Source organism: Colletotrichum acutatum (genome assembly GCF_030867785.1).
Source record: "Colletotrichum acutatum strain CBS 112980 chromosome Unknown BDZ83scaffold_57, whole genome shotgun sequence".
In the NCBI taxonomy this organism is placed as follows: Eukaryota; Fungi; Ascomycota; class Sordariomycetes; order Glomerellales; family Glomerellaceae; genus Colletotrichum; species Colletotrichum acutatum.
Genome location: NW_026849051.1, coordinates 159,566 through 180,525, shown reverse-complemented (window position 1 = coordinate 180,525; position 20,960 = coordinate 159,566). Strand labels below are relative to the sequence as shown.

At 54.1% G+C, this 20,960-nt stretch overlaps 7 protein-coding genes and 1 non-coding gene across 8 annotated transcripts; 4 read left to right on the top strand and 4 right to left on the bottom strand.

Annotated features, from left to right (window-relative positions):
• Positions 1–361: 361 nt before the first annotated feature.
• BDZ83DRAFT_652593 (uncharacterized protein) lies at positions 362–4,702 on the bottom strand (the record flags this gene model as incomplete). The annotated part of the gene is made up of 9 exons (XM_060510540.1): positions 362–816; positions 905–1,133; positions 1,220–1,412; positions 1,807–1,959; positions 2,249–2,250; positions 2,330–2,504; positions 3,557–3,639; positions 4,362–4,575; positions 4,602–4,702. The coding sequence occupies 9 exons, from the start codon at positions 4,700–4,702 to the stop codon at positions 362–364; spliced, it is 1,605 nt and encodes a 534-aa protein (XP_060364082.1).
• Positions 4,703–5,243: 541 nt separating this feature from the next.
• BDZ83DRAFT_652592 (general substrate transporter) lies at positions 5,244–7,141 on the top strand (the record flags this gene model as incomplete). The annotated part of the gene is made up of 6 exons (XM_060510539.1): positions 5,244–5,419; positions 5,490–5,615; positions 5,677–5,780; positions 5,834–6,091; positions 6,151–6,887; positions 6,953–7,141. The coding sequence occupies 6 exons, from the start codon at positions 5,244–5,246 to the stop codon at positions 7,139–7,141; spliced, it is 1,590 nt and encodes a 529-aa protein (XP_060364081.1).
• Positions 7,142–7,619: 478 nt separating this feature from the next.
• Positions 7,620–9,919, bottom strand: BDZ83DRAFT_579624 (uncharacterized protein; the record flags this gene model as incomplete). The annotated part of the gene is made up of 2 exons (XM_060505263.1): positions 7,620–9,084; positions 9,156–9,919. 2 exons carry the CDS (start codon positions 9,917–9,919, stop codon positions 7,620–7,622), a joined length of 2,229 nt encoding a protein of 742 aa, XP_060364080.1.
• Positions 9,920–11,166: 1,247 nt separating this feature from the next.
• Positions 11,167–11,253, top strand: BDZ83DRAFT_t165. The gene has a single exon. It is a non-coding gene; the product is annotated as a tRNA-Gly (tRNA).
• Positions 11,254–11,648: 395 nt separating this feature from the next.
• BDZ83DRAFT_753009 (fumarylacetoacetate hydrolase) lies at positions 11,649–12,806 on the bottom strand (the record flags this gene model as incomplete). The annotated part of the gene is made up of 6 exons (XM_060514290.1): positions 11,649–11,781; positions 11,836–11,936; positions 11,993–12,337; positions 12,396–12,431; positions 12,492–12,731; positions 12,792–12,806. The coding sequence occupies 6 exons, from the start codon at positions 12,804–12,806 to the stop codon at positions 11,649–11,651; spliced, it is 870 nt and encodes a 289-aa protein (XP_060364079.1).
• Positions 12,807–13,413: 607 nt separating this feature from the next.
• BDZ83DRAFT_753008 (uncharacterized protein) lies at positions 13,414–13,779 on the top strand (the record flags this gene model as incomplete). The annotated part of the gene is made up of 2 exons (XM_060514289.1): positions 13,414–13,506; positions 13,561–13,779. 2 exons carry the CDS (start codon positions 13,414–13,416, stop codon positions 13,777–13,779), a joined length of 312 nt encoding a protein of 103 aa, XP_060364078.1.
• A 641-nt stretch (positions 13,780–14,420) lies between these two features.
• BDZ83DRAFT_652589 (uncharacterized protein) lies at positions 14,421–16,769 on the top strand (the record flags this gene model as incomplete). The annotated part of the gene is made up of 3 exons (XM_060510538.1): positions 14,421–14,710; positions 14,780–15,459; positions 15,490–16,769. 3 exons carry the CDS (start codon positions 14,421–14,423, stop codon positions 16,767–16,769), a joined length of 2,250 nt encoding a protein of 749 aa, XP_060364077.1.
• A 248-nt stretch (positions 16,770–17,017) lies between these two features.
• On the bottom strand, positions 17,018–20,894 carry BDZ83DRAFT_624446 (SNF2 family domain-containing protein). Its single transcript, XM_060508443.1, has one exon. The coding sequence runs from the start codon at positions 20,577–20,579 to the stop codon at positions 17,472–17,474; it is 3,108 nt and encodes a 1,035-aa protein (XP_060364076.1). The 5' UTR covers positions 20,580–20,894; the 3' UTR covers positions 17,018–17,471.
• Between the last annotated feature and the right edge of the window lie 66 nt (positions 20,895–20,960).

Here is a 20,960-nt window from a genome sequence, read left to right as displayed (position 1 = left end):
CTCGGTATGTGTCACGTGATTGGGGGCCGACAAAAATTTCCTTGGTCTGCCCCACTCCCTCATCTCTCGCAGCTATAAACTTCTCTGGATTCCCAATCACTTTGACCTTTGCTCTTCCTTCACCCTCAACCCTTGAAAGGGGGCATCTCGCGAAGTGGTAAGTCAAACAGTCTCTGTTTTTTTGTTCGTTACAACAGTTGGGATGATGTATCCAAATTAGCATGTATTACCTGAATTCTTTTGATGTATCAAAATTATCACCAAGATCTCTGACACCAACACTATCAACTACTCTTTTGTGTTTACTCCAAGCTTTTGTAGCATTGGCTAACCCAAACAAAAGATTGCAGATCTCTACCAATCATACTTCGAACATGGCTGCGGCTCCCAGGCCACCCAAGGACCACTTCAACGTCTTATTCTTTGCAAGCGCTGGCTCCTTCACATCCAAGCAATACGAGGTGTTACCGGCCCCTCTCCCCTTGAAGAGGCTATTCGATGCGCTTGAGGAGAGACACGGCGGGTTCAAGGAGAGGTTCTTAGAGTCGTGTTTGGTGACGGTCAACTTAGAGTACGTAGACATCCCTGGGCCGGATGACGAGGACGGTCCGATAATACGGTCCGGCGATGAAGTAGCCATCATTCCTCCCGTCAGCTCCGGGTGAAGGGTCCCGTCGGTGGCAGCACTCGTATCTGTGATTTGGTTCCATCGTGTCGTCATGGGCACAGCAGGAGTAAATCCCTCCAGCAGCTCTTGTTTTTCGCTACGTGCCATCTCGCGTGCTTTGCGCTTGACCCAGCAACGGGTCGCGTTCGCTATCCTGTTGTTCTTGCGGTCGTTGCCAAAATTGCGCTCGGCTCCAGTCACGCTTCCACAACCGCCACCAGTCCGGGTCCTGCTTACTGCGTCGTCTCCCCCAGCGGACGCCGAGCACGATCAAGGCCACCAACAAGACCACGATGAACGTCGACACAATGGAGACAATGGACGTCAGACTCGTAATGGTCGAAACCTGGCAGCCCAGCGGCTTGGTGCGCAACTCCCATCGTTCCGCCCAGTGCGGACAAATGTTCTCGTCGTAGGCGGGTGCCAGCAATGGAATCGCATACGCATTAGGGACGCAGGCGGACGTCTATATCAAAGAGCGCAGACACAACATCACGAATTAGCAAAGAGTCACGTTTATCGAATCTGGTTTTTGGCGTGGTAGAACGGTACCATGGGACACCAGCTGCATTCGTCCTCTGCCAGGCACACCTTGCAGTCCTGGTGGTTCCAGCACCGGAAGAAGTGCTCTTCGGACGATTCTCTGGCCGACGAGAAGTTGTGCTTCAATTGCCATAATTCTTGGGCGCTGAGTTTGTCCATCTTGTAAAGGTCCGGTCTGGCGGCACAGGCGGCAGTAACGCGCCTAACCTAGCCAATTGGTGATTGCAATTGCGATTGTGGGTGGAAAGTGAATCTCGTGATGGAAGTTGCCAGTGGGACGAGTACGGGATGACACCGGAGTTGTGCGGGGAAGGAGCTGGTCGAATTGGAGTCCGTGCGCCCATCTTGATCGCCGTTCTGTCACAATTCCTCACTTCAACAAGAGATGCACTTCATACCACAACATATTGATAGGCATTGGGAGCATATGGGAGATGCTCCATGCGTCATCTGAGAACATTCAGTTTGAGCCAATTCAGCAGAGAACCTTATGCACAGTCACTCCTTGGACAACAACCCCCCCCCCCCCAAGAGTTTCAACATGACAAATTACGGCTGAACGTCCATTTGAGGTGTTCTTTCGAGGCATCACCAACCTGCAGCGGCCACGGAACAAGGCGGCCACTGGACACTGGCTACTATGCAGGTACCGTCGCTTGACGGTTGCTCCCACGGGAACGTCAATGTCTTGGTCCTGCGGCTTGCTACGGAGACTACTCAGGGGCCAGTCCTGGAGGATGGATGCTGCGCTGCAAGCAATATAAGCAATTGGTCCCAAGATCACGGATTCGACGATCTCCCATCAATCGGCAACTTGAGAATATTACCCTAAGCGGCGATATGCCGGCAATCTATGGATAAATTACCCCTGCCTTCGAGAAGCAGCCGCAAGCCGACTACGTTTCGACAAGTGTGTGATTCGAGAGCTGGGCGCTTTTCTTCAAGAAGGAGAACGGATATGGTGGTTTCATTTGCCATTGTGCGGCCTTCGGATACAGCTGCCGGTGTGAGTCGGGCTTTGTGCATCAAGATACTTACAGCTATAATGGTTACATAAGAAGATCATCTACGTGTAGACCAGTCTGGTTTGATTACAGAACACGCAACTATCGCTATTACCGAGGCTGTCATGAGCTGCCTAGACTGTCCACAGACTGCCGTGATCGAGAAGTCGGCCCGGTTGAAAGACACTTCGGACAAGAGGAAGCACGAAGGCGGCTGACTATGTCTCGAACGCGACAATCGACTTGCAACTTGCAAGTCTGCAACGAGGAACGCGTCGGCTGAGAACCGACTACGGTTAATCAAGTCGCAACTCCGTTCGTGTTGGTTCAGTCACCAGCAAGACCCTGCAATCCAACGTTCTGCCGTTGGCATAGCGCGATCTTCTCTCTGTCATCCACTACCGGGTGTCATTCAGCCTGATATCAGGCTAAATGGCTAAATGCATCGGGTGCCCTGGGTGGCGCCGGTCAACGACGTGGTATCCTGGCAGAACCCCCATGTGAGGCAGCGGCGCAGTAGCCATTTTTTCAACCTCACGCTAGGAATCTCCAACCCCTCGAGTCTTCTCCAACAGTCAACTTGGACACGGTGCGAGTCTCAGCGTTGTCGTGGGGCTCCGCAAACGCATCTCCACGATCCACGACGGTTTAGTGTAGAGGCAGGACCGTTCGACTAAGGCACTCGATCATTCATGCTTGGTATGAGCTGCTCAAGTGTCGTACCACTGACAGGCCTGGTATGCGAGGCCTTCCCCAAGATCCCCACCGCTGTTTACACCCACAATCGAAAGCACCCACGTGAACTCTTCACCTAGCAAGGATCCTGGCAAAAGTCAGTCAAGGAGTGATCTGACTGAGAACGGCAGGCCTTAGCACTCTCGAGTCCTCTTTGCGGGACGGGATGGTATACAAAGTCGGGCTGTTCCGCTTCATCGTGGATCGACTGACAGTCGAGCAGCATTATCGACGGATGAATCTTGGCCCTGATGGTAACCCTCCCCGCGCCCACGAATCCACACCCTCAATGACCTTGGGGAGGGTGGGTCTATGGGTACTCAGACAGGAGCGGTTCTCGGCCGACCAAGTTACGAGAGATTCGCATGCACCCGCTGTCGCCCCATTGCTGCGGAATCCATCCCGCCGGCACGAGGACTGATCGCGCTGGAAGCGCCATACGGCGTCAAAAGGCATACCACATCGCCATAACTCACTGTGGAAACGCAGACTTGTCTCTAGAAGCTGAATGCGTGGTTTGAGTAAGCGCAAAAGGACCGTTTAGCCTTTGATATGCCCCAGCCCGTGCCCTTAAGAATAACACCAGTGGCACGGTGGAAAGCTTTACCGAGGGTGTCTCTCTCTAAGCAGGGGTCCCTCTTCGACAAAGTTGCATCGACGGGACGGAGATGTCTGCACTTTCGGTTTGGCCTAGCGCCTCATCTCAGTAAACTTTGGTCCCCGGACATGAGCACCGAAGCACCTTATTGAAGCATTTGCTGTTTTTAATGCGTCGAAAGATTTTCTCGTTTTCACGTGGCGAGCAAGATTTCTCTCATTTTCCCAGGAACTATTTGGGATAACACGCGTGAGAAGAAACCATAGACTGATACTTCGTTGCAGTCCCGGCGTGACCACTTCATCAAGCCGGCCCAGGAACGGCACGGCATACGGAAACACACGGAATAGAATGAATAAACCTGGCGAGTCACGGAGGCGTCATGCCGGGTTTAAATCGAGTCGCCATGTTCCCAGCGCCCACATTCTAGTGGTAAAAACGACCGATTTTAGCTTAGCGATGAGTCGTCCACCTCGGCCTTGTCTTCCCCGCAGCGGTCGACTAGTCAACCCCAAACTCGTCTAATTTTGCGGTTCTTTTTCTCTCCGTTCTCACTTGCTGGGATATCTCTGGGGATAACTCTCAAGCGGCCGGCAAAAGCTGTCTGTCTCCTTCAGCTTCTTGTCCGACACTTCAGCCATTGACGTCAACTGGAAAGCTCCCGGAACTGGCCTTCTCATCACCTCAATGTTCATCCACGTTTCTTCACAATTTTCAGTCGTAGTCGAGCGTGTCGAGTCACCTTGGGGAAAGAGAATGGAACAACGGGCGGGACCGTCGCAGTCTCCACTTGAAAGACAACCTCCCTGCTTACCTCCACCTCCTTCTCCACGGGACCCCAGGGGGAACGTTCAGCAAAGTGGGAACTCTCACACCTTTCGCCCTTTTCCCATCTAGTCTTGTCCTTGTCTAGTGGGTTGAAGTGTCCACACAGGCGCCCGGCAAAATACAATTGCCAAAGCTTGGAGAAATAGGTGTCCGATTCGCATTCACCCGTTCGGACGGCAGCAGATTTCTTGGGGAAGAGCCTAGTACGGATAGGTGTACGCCGTACGGGAGGGGAGAGTAGAGGAGAGCCTCCCGCCCCTCGTGACTTGAGACTTCTCGGAGCCAAACTTGGCAGCGAAGCTTTGTCTTGAAACGGTTCAAGCCCATCGCATTTTGCCGGGAGACAGTGGCAATCCCCTGCGCCGCGTACGCACTAGGAGATTCCATGGGCCTGGCAGTTTACCTTGGCCGGCAGGCTGCTTCGTCCTCGTGCAGGACGATATTCTCAAAGTCGCTTTGATATTGACAGCTGATTGGGAATCGGTCGACCTCCGCTAGGATTTCACGCAAAGGATCCCAACCAAGTGGTTCCAGCTTCCAACACCCCCCACCCCCAAAGAAAAGACCGGTCTCTAGACCTAGGCCTTCCCGGTCCGATGCCCCGTCTGGGACTGTTCGCACTGTTTATCCTTTGCTTCCCATCTGTTCGTCTTATGATCCACTGCTCCATATAATAAGACCTGGAGACCCCGCGTTGTAGATCGAGGTTGTCCTTCTCGCCCTGTCCGTCCCTCTCAAGTCATCTTCTGGCCCAAACAACAAGGAGACCTGCTTCTGGCTCTTGCTCTGGTCGCCGGCAAAAAAGCCAAACGTCAACTTACCACGACAACCCACACACGATATACAGCTCCATTGAGCAGACGCCAAAATGGGGTTCCTCAAGGGCGTTACACAGAAGAAGACCAACAGTGAGGCTGTTGTCATAGCTCAGGAAGAGGCGCCGGATTTTGAGAAGGTCAACTGGGTGAAGGACCCCGGTCTGAGGAAGCTTTACTTCTACGCCTTCGTCCTTTGCATTGCCTCCGCGACTACTGGTTACGATGGGTAAGTTGCGCAAATGACCATGAAAGAGAATACGATCAGGTCCGTTTGCTGACAGTAACGTGGTTTGTAGCATGTTCTTCAACTCTGTCCAGAACTTCGACTCATGGCAGTCCTTCTTTGATCACCCCAAGGGAGGCCAGCTCGGTCTTCTCGGTGCCTTTTACCAAATCGGCAGTCTGGTTTCGATTCCCATTGTGTAAGCGACGTTCTCACACGAAGGCCCCCGGCGATGGACAAGTTTACTGACCCTTTTGAAGCCCCTTCATTGCCGACAACTTTGGCAGAAAGATCCCTATTGTCATCGGCTGCTTGATCATGGTTGCCGGTGCCGTCTTGCAGGGCGCCTGCACAAGCATGGGCAGTAAGTAGCTACAAAGATGTAGCAACGTTTTCTCAGAGGCTGACCATTCGCAGTGTTTATGGGCGGTCGTGTCCTTCTTGGTTTCGGCAACTCCTTTGCCCAGATTACTTCGCCCATGTTGCTCGCTGAGCTTTGCCACCCCCAGCATCGGGCTCGCTTGACGACGGTTTACAACTGCTTGTGGAACGTCGGTGCCCTCGTCGTCGCCTGGCTCTCTTTCGGAACCGACTTCCTCGGAAACGAGTGGTCGTGGCGTATCCCTGCCATTGGCCAGGCGGTGCCCTCCGTCATCCAGCTCGCCTTCATCTTCTGTAAGCTAGCCTCCGTGACTTAAGATGCCCCCGTCAATTTCTAACTGGATATCAAATAGGGGTCCCTGAGTCCCCCCGTTACCTCATCGCCAAGGACCGCCACGACGAGGCCCTCGCGATCCTGGGCAAGTACCACGCCAACGGCGACACCAACAACCCCACCGTCCAGTTCGAGTTCCGCGAGATTCGCGAAACCATCAAGCGCGAGATCGCCGCCAAGAACAGCAGCAGCTACCTCGACTTCTTCCGCACTGCCGGCAACAAGTACCGCTTCATCGTCCTCATCTCCCTCGGTCTCTTCTCGCAGTGGTCCGGCAACGCCATCATCTCAAACTACACAAACATCCTCTACGCCAACGCCGGCATCGAGAGCTCCACCGCCCGCCTCGGCCTCTCCGCCGGCCAGACCGGTCTCTCCCTCGTCACCTCGCTGACGCTCGCCATGCAGGTCGACCGCTTCGGCCGCCGGCCCATCTTCCTCGCCTCCACGGGCGGCATGCTCATGACCTTTGTCTTCTGGACCTTGTCTGCCGGCCTGTACGAGGAGCACGGCTCGCCCGGCTCAAACTACGCCATGATCTTCTTCATCTGGCTGTTTGGCTTCTTCTACGCCTTCGCGTGGTCCGGTCTCCTCATCAGCTACTCCATCGAGATCTTGCCGTACAAGCTGCGTGCCAAGGGTCTTATGATTGTCAACTTGACCGTCCAGGCCGCCCTCACGCTCAACAACTACGCCAACCCGTATGCGTTTGACTACTTTACCGGCCACACCTGGAAGCTGTACCTCATCTACACTGTAAGTTTTCACTCTTCTTCTTCAAGGTCAATGAAAATTTCGGCTAACAATGTTGCGTCTCACAGTGCTGGATCTTCCTCGAACTCGTCTTTGTGTACCTCTTCTACGTCGAGACAAAGGGCCCTACTCTCGAGGAGCTCGTCAAGGTCATCGATGGCCCCGACGCCCAGGTTGCGGACCTCGACCTCGCGCAGGTCGAGCAGGAGATCAAGCTCGGTCACGAGGCCGAGGAACTGGAGCACAAGCGCGGTTGAAAGAGGTGTGTCTGTGCTTGGCACCATCGCGTTGGGGTTTACATCCCATTTAGCATCTCACGAGCTTGGAGCTCCGTGATATAAAAGCATATACGAGCATGCAGATACCCCCCACTATTTAATGTTGTACAGGATCATGCGATACAGACCTTATATAATGATATGATCAAATCTACAGACACTTTGTATCATCTACCGTTTTGTTTTTTTGAGAACGTGATGATATCGATTGATCCCATAATACTTGTCGAACGTCAGAGAAAGGACTAAGCGTCGAGAATCACCTTGCTAACATCTCAAATGTGGAGCATGGACTACTATACCTCACAGCAAGGTGTTTCCCTACGTCAGTCGCTACAAATTGCCTGCCACTATGCCCAGCCATGACACCTATGCATACCTAACAGCTTTCAAGTCGAGTCTTAAACATCATCAGCGTGACGGCCAAGATCAAATAGACCAGGCCGCCTTCCCACCGTCAACTAGAACCAGCCTCATCATCCCTCACCCCAATCAAAGCCTCATTCCTCTCCAACCCCTCCCCCTCCAGCTCCGCGCTCTCCATCGCACCCAGCATCCGCGTCCTCTCCGCAAAAACCAACGTAACCCACTTTATCTCAGCAGCCTGCCTCCTCTCGAGCTCGACCCGCGCCGTCTCGAGCCTCTCCTCGTGACGCTTCCGCACGCTGTACATAATCTCCTCCCGGATCGTCCGCTCCTCCTCGACTTTGAGCTTATACCGCGCCACCTCCTCGTCCCGCCACCGCTCCCACGCCCGCCACCCCTTATCCATCGTCCCGCGGAACTCCCGCATCAGCGCCTCAATGCGCGCCTCGCTCGACGGCCGGTCCGCGAAGAAGCTCTCCAGCTGACGGAGGTACGCCTCCTCCGTCCTCTGCTCCGCCAACACACGCGCCCCGTACTCCGTCGCCAGGGTCTTTACTTTGGCGGCCAGCTTATCCGCGGCCGTCTCGACGAGGGCTCGCTGCTCGGTCTCCTGCTTCGACTCGAGCTCCGCCGTCGACGTCGCTTCCTCGTTGGCCGCGAGCTCCCTTTCCTTGTCGTGCTGGTGCCGCACTAAGAACTCCTGCAGGTCGTGGATCTCGTCCAGCAGCTCCCGTAGCTCCTGGAACCTAACCTCGACCTCGTACCGCCTCAGACTTTCGAGCCGAACACGCTCCTCCTCCCACGCAATGCGCGCTTCTTCCTCCACCCTCTCCATCTCGAGACGCAGCAGCTCGGCTTTCAGCGCCTCCTCGCGCTCAAACTCTTCAATCTGCCGCAGCGCGTCACGGAGCTCCTCCTCGGCCTCAGCCTCGCGCTGCAACCTCTCCCGCCGCCGCGCCGCGGCCCCATGCTTGATGAGTTCGAGCTGGTTCATCGTACAAGTGCATGTCCGCCACCGCAGGCCGCAGACGTAGCAGAACTGATAGCCGCACCGGCACGTCATGTGCTGGCACGCCTCGCGGTGCTCGACGAGCGCCTGGCACCGGCCGCAGTGCTGCCATCCCTCCTCTTGGGCGAGGGCGTTGGTCAACGCGAGGTCGCGGTCGAGAGGGCAGTCTGCGTCGTCGGCGTGGTGGGGTCCCCGGCACATGCTGCAGCTGCGGTGGCCCTCGCGGCACCGGGCGATGCGGGATGCGGCGTCGACGTGTTCCGGGCGTACCCAGAGGCCGCAGGCCGGTTCGGCGCAGTAGATGCGGTCGGCGACGGGGATGGCCCACTCGGCGGCGCGGTCTTTGCAGGTCTTTGCTAGATCGGGGGAGATCTTGCGGAGGAAGAGGCGGGTTGGGATCGGGTTGAGGCAGCATTTGGGGGGCCAGTGGTGTTCGTTTTGGACGGCGGTGGAGATGAGGCGTTCGAAGCAGTCGGGGCAGTAGCTGTGGCATGTGACTTTGATTACTTTCTTGGGGCTGAAGTCATCGAGGCATGAGACGCATTCGCTGGTGGGTATGGTGTTAGATGTCGAGAACGGGTTCAGTGTTGGAAACGGGGTAAGGGAGGTGTGACTTACACCGTAACGGGAGCTTTCTTTAGCTTCTCTGTGACGGTAGCAGCAGTTTCAGCAGACGCTGCTGCCTCCAGGCTCGTCTTGCTCGAGTTACCGCCGAAAAGGGAAATCTTCTTCGCAGTATCCTTTTCACCAACCATTTGCAAGATTCTCGTCAGGGCGAAGCGGCTTCTTTTCTTGGGCTGGGGTGGCAAGACGATGAGCCCCTGAGACAACGTGCTGCCCTCGCCCGCTCCCGTCATCTCGGGAAACAGTTTGAGGTCCTCGACATCATCTTCCCCTGTCTCGAACGCCGACGATGGACCGGGTTCTCCATCAGGGCTAGTGATGATGATGGGCAGATACGGTTCCTTCACCGTGCCGTCTCCCTCGTGATTTGCATTTGCTGCTTCGGCTTCCCGCTGTCTCTCATCTTCCTCTAGCTGCCGCCGCTGATTTGCCTCGGCGGCTCTCGCCTGGAGGTTCCCGATGGAGACCTGTAGGATCTCGAGGGCTACCGTATTAGTGAGGTTTGGCGCTGTTCTGAGGGACGCCGGCGGGTTGTATTCAGTCCACCGGGCCTCATCCTCATCCTCATCCTCTTGTACCGGATTCGCCTGCGTTGCATCATTTTCATCGGCGGAATTCTGAGCTGTTATTTCTCTGCTGGTGATGGCCAGGGTAGGCTTCGTCTCATCATCGTCAAGATCTCGTAGGGTCACAAATGGGTCGCCGTAGAAGCCCACGTAGTCTTCCAGGCGGGCGGGCACGTTCGTCGCAGTTTCCATCTCGACGACGGTTGAAGTAGTTGTAGTCATGTACTTGAGTAGAAGATGCTGTCTTAGTAAGGATGTAGATTATGGCTCTTCGCCGATAGGAAACGGAAGGAAGGGCACAAATAACTGAACGCCACGCCGGAGAACCCAGGCCATCAAGAGCAGGAAAAGTGTCTATCTAGGTAGACGTCTGTCTCATACCAAAACCCGGGTAGAAGATGTGGATATGGAGAATCTGACCAATAACACCAATGGAGCGCAAGAAACTCTCTACATGGCGTGAGCGCAAAGCGGAGCATGAAGGAAGCCAAGGTGCGGTTTGGCGGCTCCCCCGAGCCTCATGATGACAATCTTGAAGAAATCCCCATTTTTTGGGATCAACGACGAGGCTCTCTGATGACAGCTCACAGACCACAGGGCTGAATCTGCCCCAGCTGCACTGCTAGACCGCCGAAAGAGGCGTGGGAGGTGGTATGGAGAAGCACCACATGAAGTTACAATGGCATTGGCGGCGGCCAAGATCGGCTCTATCGTTTTGCGAACATGGCCGCGGAGAAAGGGGTTGGTAGCCGCCAACCGGAGCTGGATAGATCAAGGCAGACTCGTCAAGCACGATGTCGCGAACCGAGACCTGGTTGGTTGAGTTTTGCGTCTTGGAGATAAACATCGCGAGGAAGGCCGAACTGGCAACTGGGCTGCATTGGGGGCGGAGCTGGGCACGTTCGGCTACTTAGCGCGCGGGCAGTGCAGTGCGCCCTGGAGGTCAGTCAGTTGTAACTGCCGCAGTTGGTCACCGAAGGGGTTGCTTGGTGCCGTTAGGTAGGTAGTATGTCACGTAACGCTTAGCCTCCTGAAGATTGGTTTTGGATAGTATGGCTTATGGTGAAATGTTCCAGTTGGTGATAATCCATGGGTTATGGGATCATGTCGTACATGCGCTGCTGTGCCTTGCAGGCCGAGTTTCCGCCGATTAAGGCATAGATTGACATCCTTGGTCGGGAGCTGGAATGGTGTCAGCCTGGCAGAGCATAGGGAAGAAAAACAAAATGGTCCGAAATAGCTCCAGATGAAAGTTTAAAGGCGTGGCTTCCTCTTCCCTCTACTGTGTATGCTTTCTGATCTGAAGCTGGACAGAGAGGAAATAGTGAGTAAGAGGAACGCCTGCCTGGAGATTGAGGTGGAGGCACGGGCCACAGGCCGATCCCTCCTGGGCTTGGCCCAGTGATTGATAAAGTCGGATCCTGGCAAAAATTCCATCAGCATCTGTAGTGTAGTGGTTATCATCCTTGCCTTCCATGACTCTTCGCGGTTAGCAAGGGACCCGATTTCGATTATCGGCGGATGCACGAAAGTAACCAATTCATTCTCATTCTTTTTTGCATCGTCCAAGCATGAATCCCTTTCGTTTCACTGATTGCCCATGTAAGACTTCTTAACATCTTGTGAGCAGTGCTGAGTCCCATGTTGTTTTTACTGCCCATGATGGGAAGAGTCGCCGCAATTTGCATAGCCCAGAAGAGAGAAAGCCTGCCACCTTCCAAGCAAATCTGCATCACGCATCTTCAATTTCTTGATGTTATGATACGCCAGCGCACATTGCTTCGGCCGCAAATTCGGTGAGCGCCACCTCACAGCCTTAGCAAAGTTCAAAATCCATCATACACAAAAGGTTTCAGTTAACAAATGACCATTATCTTAGCAATTGATACAATGCAATACCCCACCACTTTCGGCCCTATACCTAAATCTTTGACTTAACCTTGCTGAACTCGATCTTGTTGATGCAAGAGCCCACATTCTCAAGGCCAACTTCAACAACGTCTCCGTCCTTGAGCCACAATTGAGGCTTGCGACCCATGCCAACGCCCTCGGGACTACATATATCGTCAGTCACAGTCTCGGCCAAGGCTCTTCGTTGATCTACTTACGTTCCGGTGAAGATGACGTCTCCCGGCAGCAGGGTAGTGCCCTGGCTCAAGAAGGAGATTGTCTTCTTGATGCCAAAGATCATGTCCTTGGTGTTGTTGTTCTGACCCATTCGTTAGTCTTCAACCCATGTTTCGTTGCCTGCGGTCCAACACCCACCTGAACGGTCTCTCCGTTGACCTTGGTAAAGATCTTGAGGTTCTGAGGGTCCTTGACGACCTTGCTGGTCACAATGCCAGGCCCGAACGGCGCCCAGCCGTCAAAGCCTTTGCCGAGAGACCACTGACCGCCGCCACGCTGAATTTGCCACTCGCGGTGTGACACATCGTTGCCCACGGCGTAGCCGAGGACATAGTTGAGGGCGTCGTCCTCGGAGACGTCCGCGGCGGTCTTGCCGATGACAATGACCAGCTCGCACTCGTAGTCCAGCGTGCTGCCGGTCTGAGCGATCGGGTGCACAGGAACGGGGTCAGTCGGTCCAGCTAGAGAGGTCACGGGCTTGTACTGGGAGAAATCAGTCTACCATTCTTCTTCTTTCCTCCTACAAACGGCGACGACTTACGAAGAGAACAGGGAATTTGGGGATTGCCATGTTTGACTAAGGGTGCTGTTAGCTGTTTGTGCAGAGCAATTCAGGGTTCTTTTACTCTAATCTCACCTCCTTGGCGTGGTTGGCATAGTTGAGGCCGAGGCATCGTACAGTCTTGACGTGCTCGGGCGCAAGGGGAGACAACAGAAGCCTGATGTCGGCGACGTTTTCTGTGACGTCGTGTCTTCCGAAAATGTCGCCCGTCACGATTCTGGCTTGCCTCGCCTTGGCGATGTCAGTGACGCCGCTCGGAAGAATTGCATCGCCGTAGTACGTCTTGCCATCCCGGGCAAGGAAGCGAACGAGTCTCTGGTGTGAGAGTCAGTACATCGGCTGCTGTCAGTGACGACTGGGCAGCGATTGACTCACGGAAAATGAGGCCATATCTACGACTAATGAACTGCAAATTTGTGGTACAGGCTCAAGAAGAAATAAAGCAAGATATGGTACAGTAGATGAGAATATGTTGCAGGTGATGGAATATGACGAATATCGGGAGAGGAGCCGAAGACGGGACGCTGTAGCGACTGGACCCCACGAACGTGAAGCCTCCGATTACTATCCTTCGACCCCACACTTCCCACCATAGAGCACGGATTCCAGAGCTAAACCCCGGCTCGCTGTTCGGCGTCAGATGTGCCAGAGCGAACTGTATTGCGTAGCACTCTGGCGCGCCGGCTAATGCATCGGCATCATTACGCCATGAGCTCCCGGCAGCTGTACAGCACTACAGCTGTGTACCTGTTCCGGATGCGACTCCACAATTCCGAGGAGCCCCTTCCAGCATGTCAATGTCAATGCTGCACTGCTGAGTCATTCATTCGACCTCCAGATCCGACTTCTGCCGTTCCTCATTGGTCCGAGCTACAACGATGGAGCTCCTTCTTGTGGTTGACATCAATGATTCGAGAATCGAACTTTCCCACTACGATCCTCTCATGAGCCATCAGAAGAGCATTCCTTCTGCAGTTCCGCCGATTTGATATCCGAGATGGCAGTAGCGAAGCGCGGTCTTTCCGGTCTTCAAAGGGAGGTTTTGGCACTCTATCGACAATGTATTCGGGAAATTCGGAAGAAGCCAGAGGTAACATCTCTTCAACTTCTTCGACTTGCATGTGAGATGCTAATACCACTCTAGACTGCACGGCCTCACTTTCAATCTTTCGCAAGGCAAGCTCGCACATCAGCTTCCTCATGTGCCGCTCAGCACCATACTGACCAACACATTAGGACAGAGTTTGAAAGGTATATTACGGTCGACAAGCGCGACTTCTCCGTTGTAGAGCACTTGTTGCGGAAGGGCCGCCGCCAGCTCGAGACCTACTCTTCACCGAGCATCAAGGACATCAGCCGGTAAAGAAAGAATCGGGCTTCTTCGCATCCTTCTTCACTCGACCTCATGCAATGTTGGGAAGGAACGCCGACCTTTATTTCCAGGGCCACACGCAAGGAACAGGACCGACTGCCTCCCCTCTGTATCACCACATGTCTCCCCTATGCTACGTTTTTGTTACCTAGACCACATGATACCAACGCAAACTCTTCTTTGGATCCATCTCTACCATTCAAGTGCAGCGAGCATGGACGATGCTTGATTGCGACAGAGTCTTCCGAGACTGTAATTGTATTTCACCTTGTTCACCACCGCCGCCCATTCTTAAATCTGAGCCGACACAAGCACACAGGGCAGCAGAAGACGTCTTCCGCAAGCCCATAAGCCGGTCTGTCGAGAGTCTTCGTCGTCAGCAACGCATAATTATTCATACAAAGCGCGCCAGCAGAGTCAGACTCCCATCGGGTAAAGTGGCCAGCTCTCGAACGACTGTGGTGTCTGCCAGAAGAGCGAGCCATCGTGTCCCGACCATCATATCCCAAGAGCGAGAACTAGAGAGGCTGCGCAACATCGTGGCCACGGACATTCTTCAGCCCTTGACGCCAACGTCTCGAAGGCGCAGCAGGCCCTCAATACAGAGGACGCCCCCTGCGTGGTATATCGCAATGGACCCCTCGGTCCAAGCCGGTCCTAGATCGCCGAGACCGCAAGGCCCTTCTTTTCGCTACCAACGTACTGTTCCAATCCGGGCATCAGAGCCACGTCCCGTCCGCAGAAGGCCAGTTGCAGGTCCTTCGGGATCCCCAAGTCAGCCAAAAGCGCCCAACTTTGGTGACAGTCCATCCAGAATCCGAGACCACCCTCTGTCGGCCATGGCAGATCCTGGCCACACCTTTCAGCACCGCGAATCGGTGGCATCTCACGAGAGAAGATTCGGAGTTGCCGATCCACAGCTGTAGGAAGCTGTCCGACGGAGTCTTTCGCAGCAGAGTCGAGTATCCCTTGTTGCTTCGCCATCAAATAGATCATCACACCAATCTCTGCGAGCACCTCAACCTCCATCGAGAACCTCCAGCCGGCGCCGAGAAGTGAATCGTTTTGCACGGCAACTAGAGATATATGCTGAACGTAGAAAAGCTGCAGGAGAGCTACCTGTCTCTACCCCGACACCAGAGTCGGTTATATCGCTCCACACAGTTACAGCTCTTCTTCCGTATGAGGAACAGTTCCAAGCTGTTGGTCTAGCAGTGACTTCTGAACAACAGCGTCAAAAGTCGCCGCCCAAAACATCTCCCCACAAAGACATGAAAACGAAGGATTCACCAGACGTCAAAGCAGAGCCAATCTCGATTCGCTCTCAGGAGATCAGAAAACAAGCTGAGCCAGGCCACCTTCAGCTTAATGGCTTGAGGAGCGCTTCAACGAGCTCATCCGATTCATCGACTTCGGGCACGCAGGTTGCCTTTGCACAACCAGACGTCTGGGAGCTCGCCTTCATCGACGAAGTTCCAACCAAGAAGGAAAGCTCTACTTCGAGATGTTGTAACCTGCCTTGCTTTCAAAACACGAGAGACCAATCAATTGACGTGACAATGAGCCGACCACCTCCCGCTCCGACGCCGACAACAATTGACACGCCAAACAGGATATTGGCAAAGTGGGAACCAGTATACCCCCAGAAGACAGAGGCACTGCAGGGATGGCGTAAGTAACCTTCTACTGTTATCGGCCTAGCCGTTGTTAATTCTTCCAAAGGCGAGAAAGCCTCTCGAGATGTTCGAGCCAAAACATGGCACGGCAACACGGCGCAGCGTCCATCAACATACCGGCCGCCCCGGGAGGGCCACCCTCCTCGGAACGAGGCGGAAGCACCAAGTCCAAAAAGCAAGTCTCCGAGGAAGGCCGTACCTCATGACCTAGAGGATGATAAACCACCTATACCTCCTAGGGCCCAAGCTCGTACCGACCGTTCGAGGAAACAATCAGAGGCGCCAAAGCTCGAACCTTCAGCCCCTAAGGGGATTCGTAAGGAATCTCAGCAAAACGTGTTTTCAGATCAGGAAAACTTTCTACCAGGGGGCAAAGTGCCTCCTGTCGTAGCCAAAAGACCAGTGAAAGCCACTATTCTCTCAAAGTCAGACGAGAACACTGCCCAAGTACAGGCTCAGGAGTCATACAACACCAAAATCCCCACAGGATCGAATCAGCCAGCTGGCGTCGTAGACAAGCCTCTCAGGGTTTCGATCAGGCAGCCTGAACGCAAGGCTAGGGAAAAGGCCGCCCTTCTGAGCAAGCCTACGCAAACGGATTTTGCGCATCCGCCAATCTTCCAATCTGGGAGGATGTTCAGAAGCCTGCCGGGACCCGCAAAACTCCCAGAAGTGGAAAAAAGAGAACGGTCGGCTCAGGCGAGTCGCGGAACTATTACACCTAATCCTGCTCTACCATCCACATGGAAACTGACCTTGAGCTCATCCTCGTCACTTGAAGTAGCCATGGAAGCTGCTTCACGGGAAATGGAGATGCAAGAAGCCAGGCAATCCAGGCATGAGGCACTCAGAGGGCAAAACTTGGAGGCAGATGCACAAGCTATTCCTAACATGGGTTCAGAAGTCGAACATGACGAGCCACCCCCAGAGCCTCTCGGAGGGGAAGCTCTCATACCCCCCGCTGAACCACCTGAAAAGGGACGCAAAACACTACGAGATAGCGATGTTTCAGACCCCAAGGAGCAGGACGACAAAGACATTGATGACAGAGATGTTTTGCGAGGTCTCCACATCGCCATATCGGCTGCTTGTGATGAAGAGGTCGACGCATGGATTCGACAAAAGACGGGTGTGCGTATTCGTCGATTCTTGGCAGACTTGAAGGCATTTGAAACGCTGGGCGAAGAGGATCAACGGGATCCTGCCAAGGAGCGCGCGAGGAACAGGAGAGCCGAATCGAGGAAACTCAAGGCGCAGATTCGCCAATCTAAAGCTGCCAGGGAAGCAAGAGCAGCAGCACAGTGACATGGGAGCATGGGATATTCTTACTGCTTGCGAGGATCAGGAAAAGGCTTTGGCTTTAATCAGCAGTTTTAGATTCTGTGCCGCTCCCTCCAGGGGGAGATCCTAAATATTCGTCTCACTCCTATCCAGCATGGTAACGCTTCCTCCCGGAACTTGGTTGACTGGCGCATAGATTGGTGTTGTAGCATATTCTCAGCTGGAAGCTAAGGAGACCAGGTCACCGTGGGGGCCGAGGGAGACTTCATGCAACTCATGTAGTTCATTCAGCCGAGGTTGCCCTGATAGGTCCCGATCCTCGTCTATCGTCTAGAATGAATAAGTCTATCTTTTCTATCTTTTATCCGGACTATTATCCCAAAGCTCAGAAGGACTGCTCGCTCAGGAGGGCTACCCACGCTCTGTCTCTGCCTCTCCCCGAGGCCTCCCGTCCGCTCCCTCCTCGTCAGCCCCTCCTCACCAGTCATCTCTGAAATATAAACCTCGCACTTTCCTCGTGGTGCCTCATGTCTCTCTTGCCATGATTAATACAAATGTCTCTGCCCCCCCCCCCCTTCTCGCTCTGAATGGTGTGGTATCGTGTCGTACAACTCTGGACGGCGCTCGACGGATGCAATGCGGGCCGCAAAGGCGGTCAACCGGAATGAATACGAAAGTGTGCCGAACTGAAAAGAAATGATCTTCCTCTCGAGAAAGCAAGGTGAATCATGAAGGAGTCAACTGGTCTGCCATCATCTTTCGAACCTCCTTCTCCAAGTTCTCTTCTGCATTCTTGTCATCCAAGTCCTCCACCGCACCGGTGACCTTCTCGGCGAGCTCAATCTTCTTCTGGCAGGCCTTGTAGATGAGCTCCTCAATGGTATGCGATGTCAGCAAGCGAATCACCTCCACATCCCGCGTTTGGCCGAGGCGATGAGCTCGGTTCTCAGCCTGAATGTCGTCCTGCGGATTGTCGGACTGGTCAAAGATGATAATCTTGTTGGCAGAGGTTAGGTTGATGCCAGTACCACCAGCACCCGTTGTCAGCAAAAAGGCCGTGATATCTGTATCGTTGTTGAACTCGTCGATCAGGTCCTGACGCTCGGCGACGTTGGTCTGGCCGTACAAGACGCAGTGCCTGATGTTATCGGTGTGGAGGACCTCCCGTAGAATCTCAATGACCTTTGCAAATTTGCTAAAGACGAGGACGCGGTCGCCGTTGTCGCGGTACTGGTGGATCAGCTCTAATAGCTTGACGACCTTGCCACTATCCATCCAAGAACCCTCGGGGACGTCAAGATGCCTGATACAAGCGTAATCGCGGCACCAGAGATGCAGCTCGAAGTCGGAAGAATTTTGCAGCTCACCAATGAGATGGTCAATCCGCGGTTGTTGCAACTCGGATTGCGGAACCTCTTGCATCAAAATATTCGCCATCTTCTCAACCTTCTTGTTGTCGAAGTAACGACGGAATAGTTGCGGATGAAGGGCTGCCTTCCGAAGCTGCATCCAACTGTTGTTTTGATCGCTCTGACGCCCAGTCGTCGTCTTCTTGACCGGCCCAGCCTTGAAAAGTCGTTCGTAGTCCTCGTACAGTTCCTTCTGCACGCCTGGTGCCAAATCGCAGTACGCGACGTTGCAAATCTTGGCCGGCATGTCAGAGAGCACCTGCTGCTTGCGACGTTGCAAGATGAACGGCTCCAGAATCGTTCTGGCTCGGCTAACCCGTTCGCCGTAGAGGAAAGCACCATTGTTGACGTCGCGAATGGTGACCTTTTGGCTGAACATGTACTGAAGCTGGTCCATCCGGCCGTTGAACTGTAGCGGGTCGATAAAGTTCAACAACGCCAGCATTTCCATCAAGTTGTTCTGGACAGGTGTTCCAGTGAGAAGCATTCTCCAGCCGGCCTTTATCCTGATCAAGTCCTTGTAAATCTTGGTCTTGGGGTTCTTCATTTTGTGTCCCTCGTCAAAGATGGCTGCGGCGGGCTGCAACTCTCGGAGAGCCTCTAGATCTTCCTCGGAGCCGACTTGGGTATAGGTCGTCAAAACGACGTGGTAGTCCGCCGGATTCTCGAGCATCTCGTATGCTATCTCTCTACGTTCGGCTTGTGGGCCTTGATACGCTAGAATCGAGAGGTCGGGAGCAAAACGCTGGAACTCTCCCATCCAGTTGGAGAATGTCGAAGGTGGTACAACCACAAGATTGGGCCACGGCCTCTCGCCCTTTCCGGTTTTCTCGTAGTTTTCGACAAGGTGACAGATAAGAGAAATGACCTGGCATGTTTTACCCAGACCCATCTCATCGGCTAGAATGCATCCATAGCCACTGTTGTACAGGAGGGACATCCAGTTGAGACCAAACAGCTGGAAGGGACGCATAGTGCAGTGCCCATCCATGAATTTTGGCTGGCAAGAGATTGGCGGCTCCGAGAGCTTTTGAGCGTGAAAGCTCGTCGGCGTTAGGGGGAGATCACTGTTAGTGGAGGAGCTCTGTGTGCTTCGTTTCTGACCCTTGACATCGAGGTCCCACCGGCTGATCTCCTGCTTGACCTTGTTGGCCTTCTTCTCGCATTCGGCTACCACCTCGTCAATGGCATTGACGCTACGAGTGAACTCCATAATTGCGTCGACCAGGGTCTCTCCAATTGGAACCTTGGGCCTCCTACTGCGAGCGTTCGCCTTCTTTGCAACCGAGACGGCTTGCACCTCACTGATGGTGTCGAAAGGTCTCTTGGTCTCAATGATCTTTAGCTCGTCCATCTTGATGTTCGTCATGGCCGACAAATCCGCGATCGAGCTAGTGTTGATGGCTTGGAGGGCTTTGTCCTGCAGGCTGTCCTTGACTGCCTCGTTCAATTCATCTTCGTTATCAAAATCCTCGTCTTCGTTGTCATCGGGAATGATGATAGGCTCGTCCACCTTGTCGGCGGCAAGCTCGTCCAGGGACGGCTCGTCTTCGTGAGGCTGCTGTGATGCAGGTGGAGATCTACCGGGGCGACGACCTTGCATCAAGCGCCTGCGCTTGGGCTTTGGTGGTGAGGGGGTGGTGCTTCGAGAAGGCGTAGGTAGTGTCGGGGCATGTCGTCCAAGCAATTTTGGCTTGCTGGGTGAGCCAGGCCTGCCTGATTTGCGGTCCACGGTCTTTGTTCTTTCGTCGCCAACGGTGTTGCTTGGCTTGGTTGAGCTCACAAAGCTGTTGACTTTGGGCTTCAGATGCCGACCGTCCAACAGGTAGTTGATCGCGTCCTCAACGTTATTGTGGCATGCGGTCAAAGCTTCCTTATAGTATTGAACCGGTATCGTGCCGTTGAGTGCCTCAGAAACCTCTTCAATCTTCTTTTGCAGCTTATCCACCGAAACGTACTCGAAGTTTGCAACGTGCTTCTTGAAAGATGTCTGGCTGATGTTGCCACGGGACGTTCGGTCATCTTCGTCATCTGACGAGCCTTGTATGAGCACAGGCTCCGCCGAGGGCCTCTTCCGCGGGTTGGAAGGCGCTTGTGACTTTGGGGGTGGCTGAAATCGTGAGCCGGGAGGCACAAGGCGTGAGAAGTAGCTGGATTTGTTCTGGAACGGCGAGGATGCGGGAACCTCAATGACTGAACGCGAAGAGGGGGAGGAAGAAGTATCGGGTTGCGGCTTGGCTTGAGACGCGAGTGACGTTCGGTTGACAATCTGCGTCGCTTGTGTCTGGTACGGGGACTCGGGAATTGTCTCGTCGGCAAGCTCGTCGGCGTCGTTACCGCGACGAATGTCTCTGATCGGTGACGTGCCCATTGCCGAGCTGCCCACCGGCGGCGGTGAGGAGCTGAGGGTATAGTTGATCACCATAGCTCGTATAGATGTGTTTATTGCTTGTTGGGAGTGAGGTGGAATTGAGAAGTTGACAAGCGGAGGCGAGAAGGCGGACAATGGTCGAAATACAAAGGCGGGGAGAAGTTTGCTCAAAGGAGAGAAGGACTCGAGGGCATTGCTGCTGTGAAGATGCCGATTGTCGAAAGGCTGTGCGAGATAATTAACGCTAAACCAAGAGAAATCGCAAGGGGAAAGAGCAACAAATTGGGCAATTGCAAGTATCCGTGCCGCCTTCCAAGATGTGGGCGCTCCTGAGCAGGCTGGCAGGAGAGGACGAGATTGATTCTGAACCGACGGCGGCACTGAAGTGGGAATTTTCTGGGGCAGATCGCAACGCCCCCCCATGTCCGTTGACAC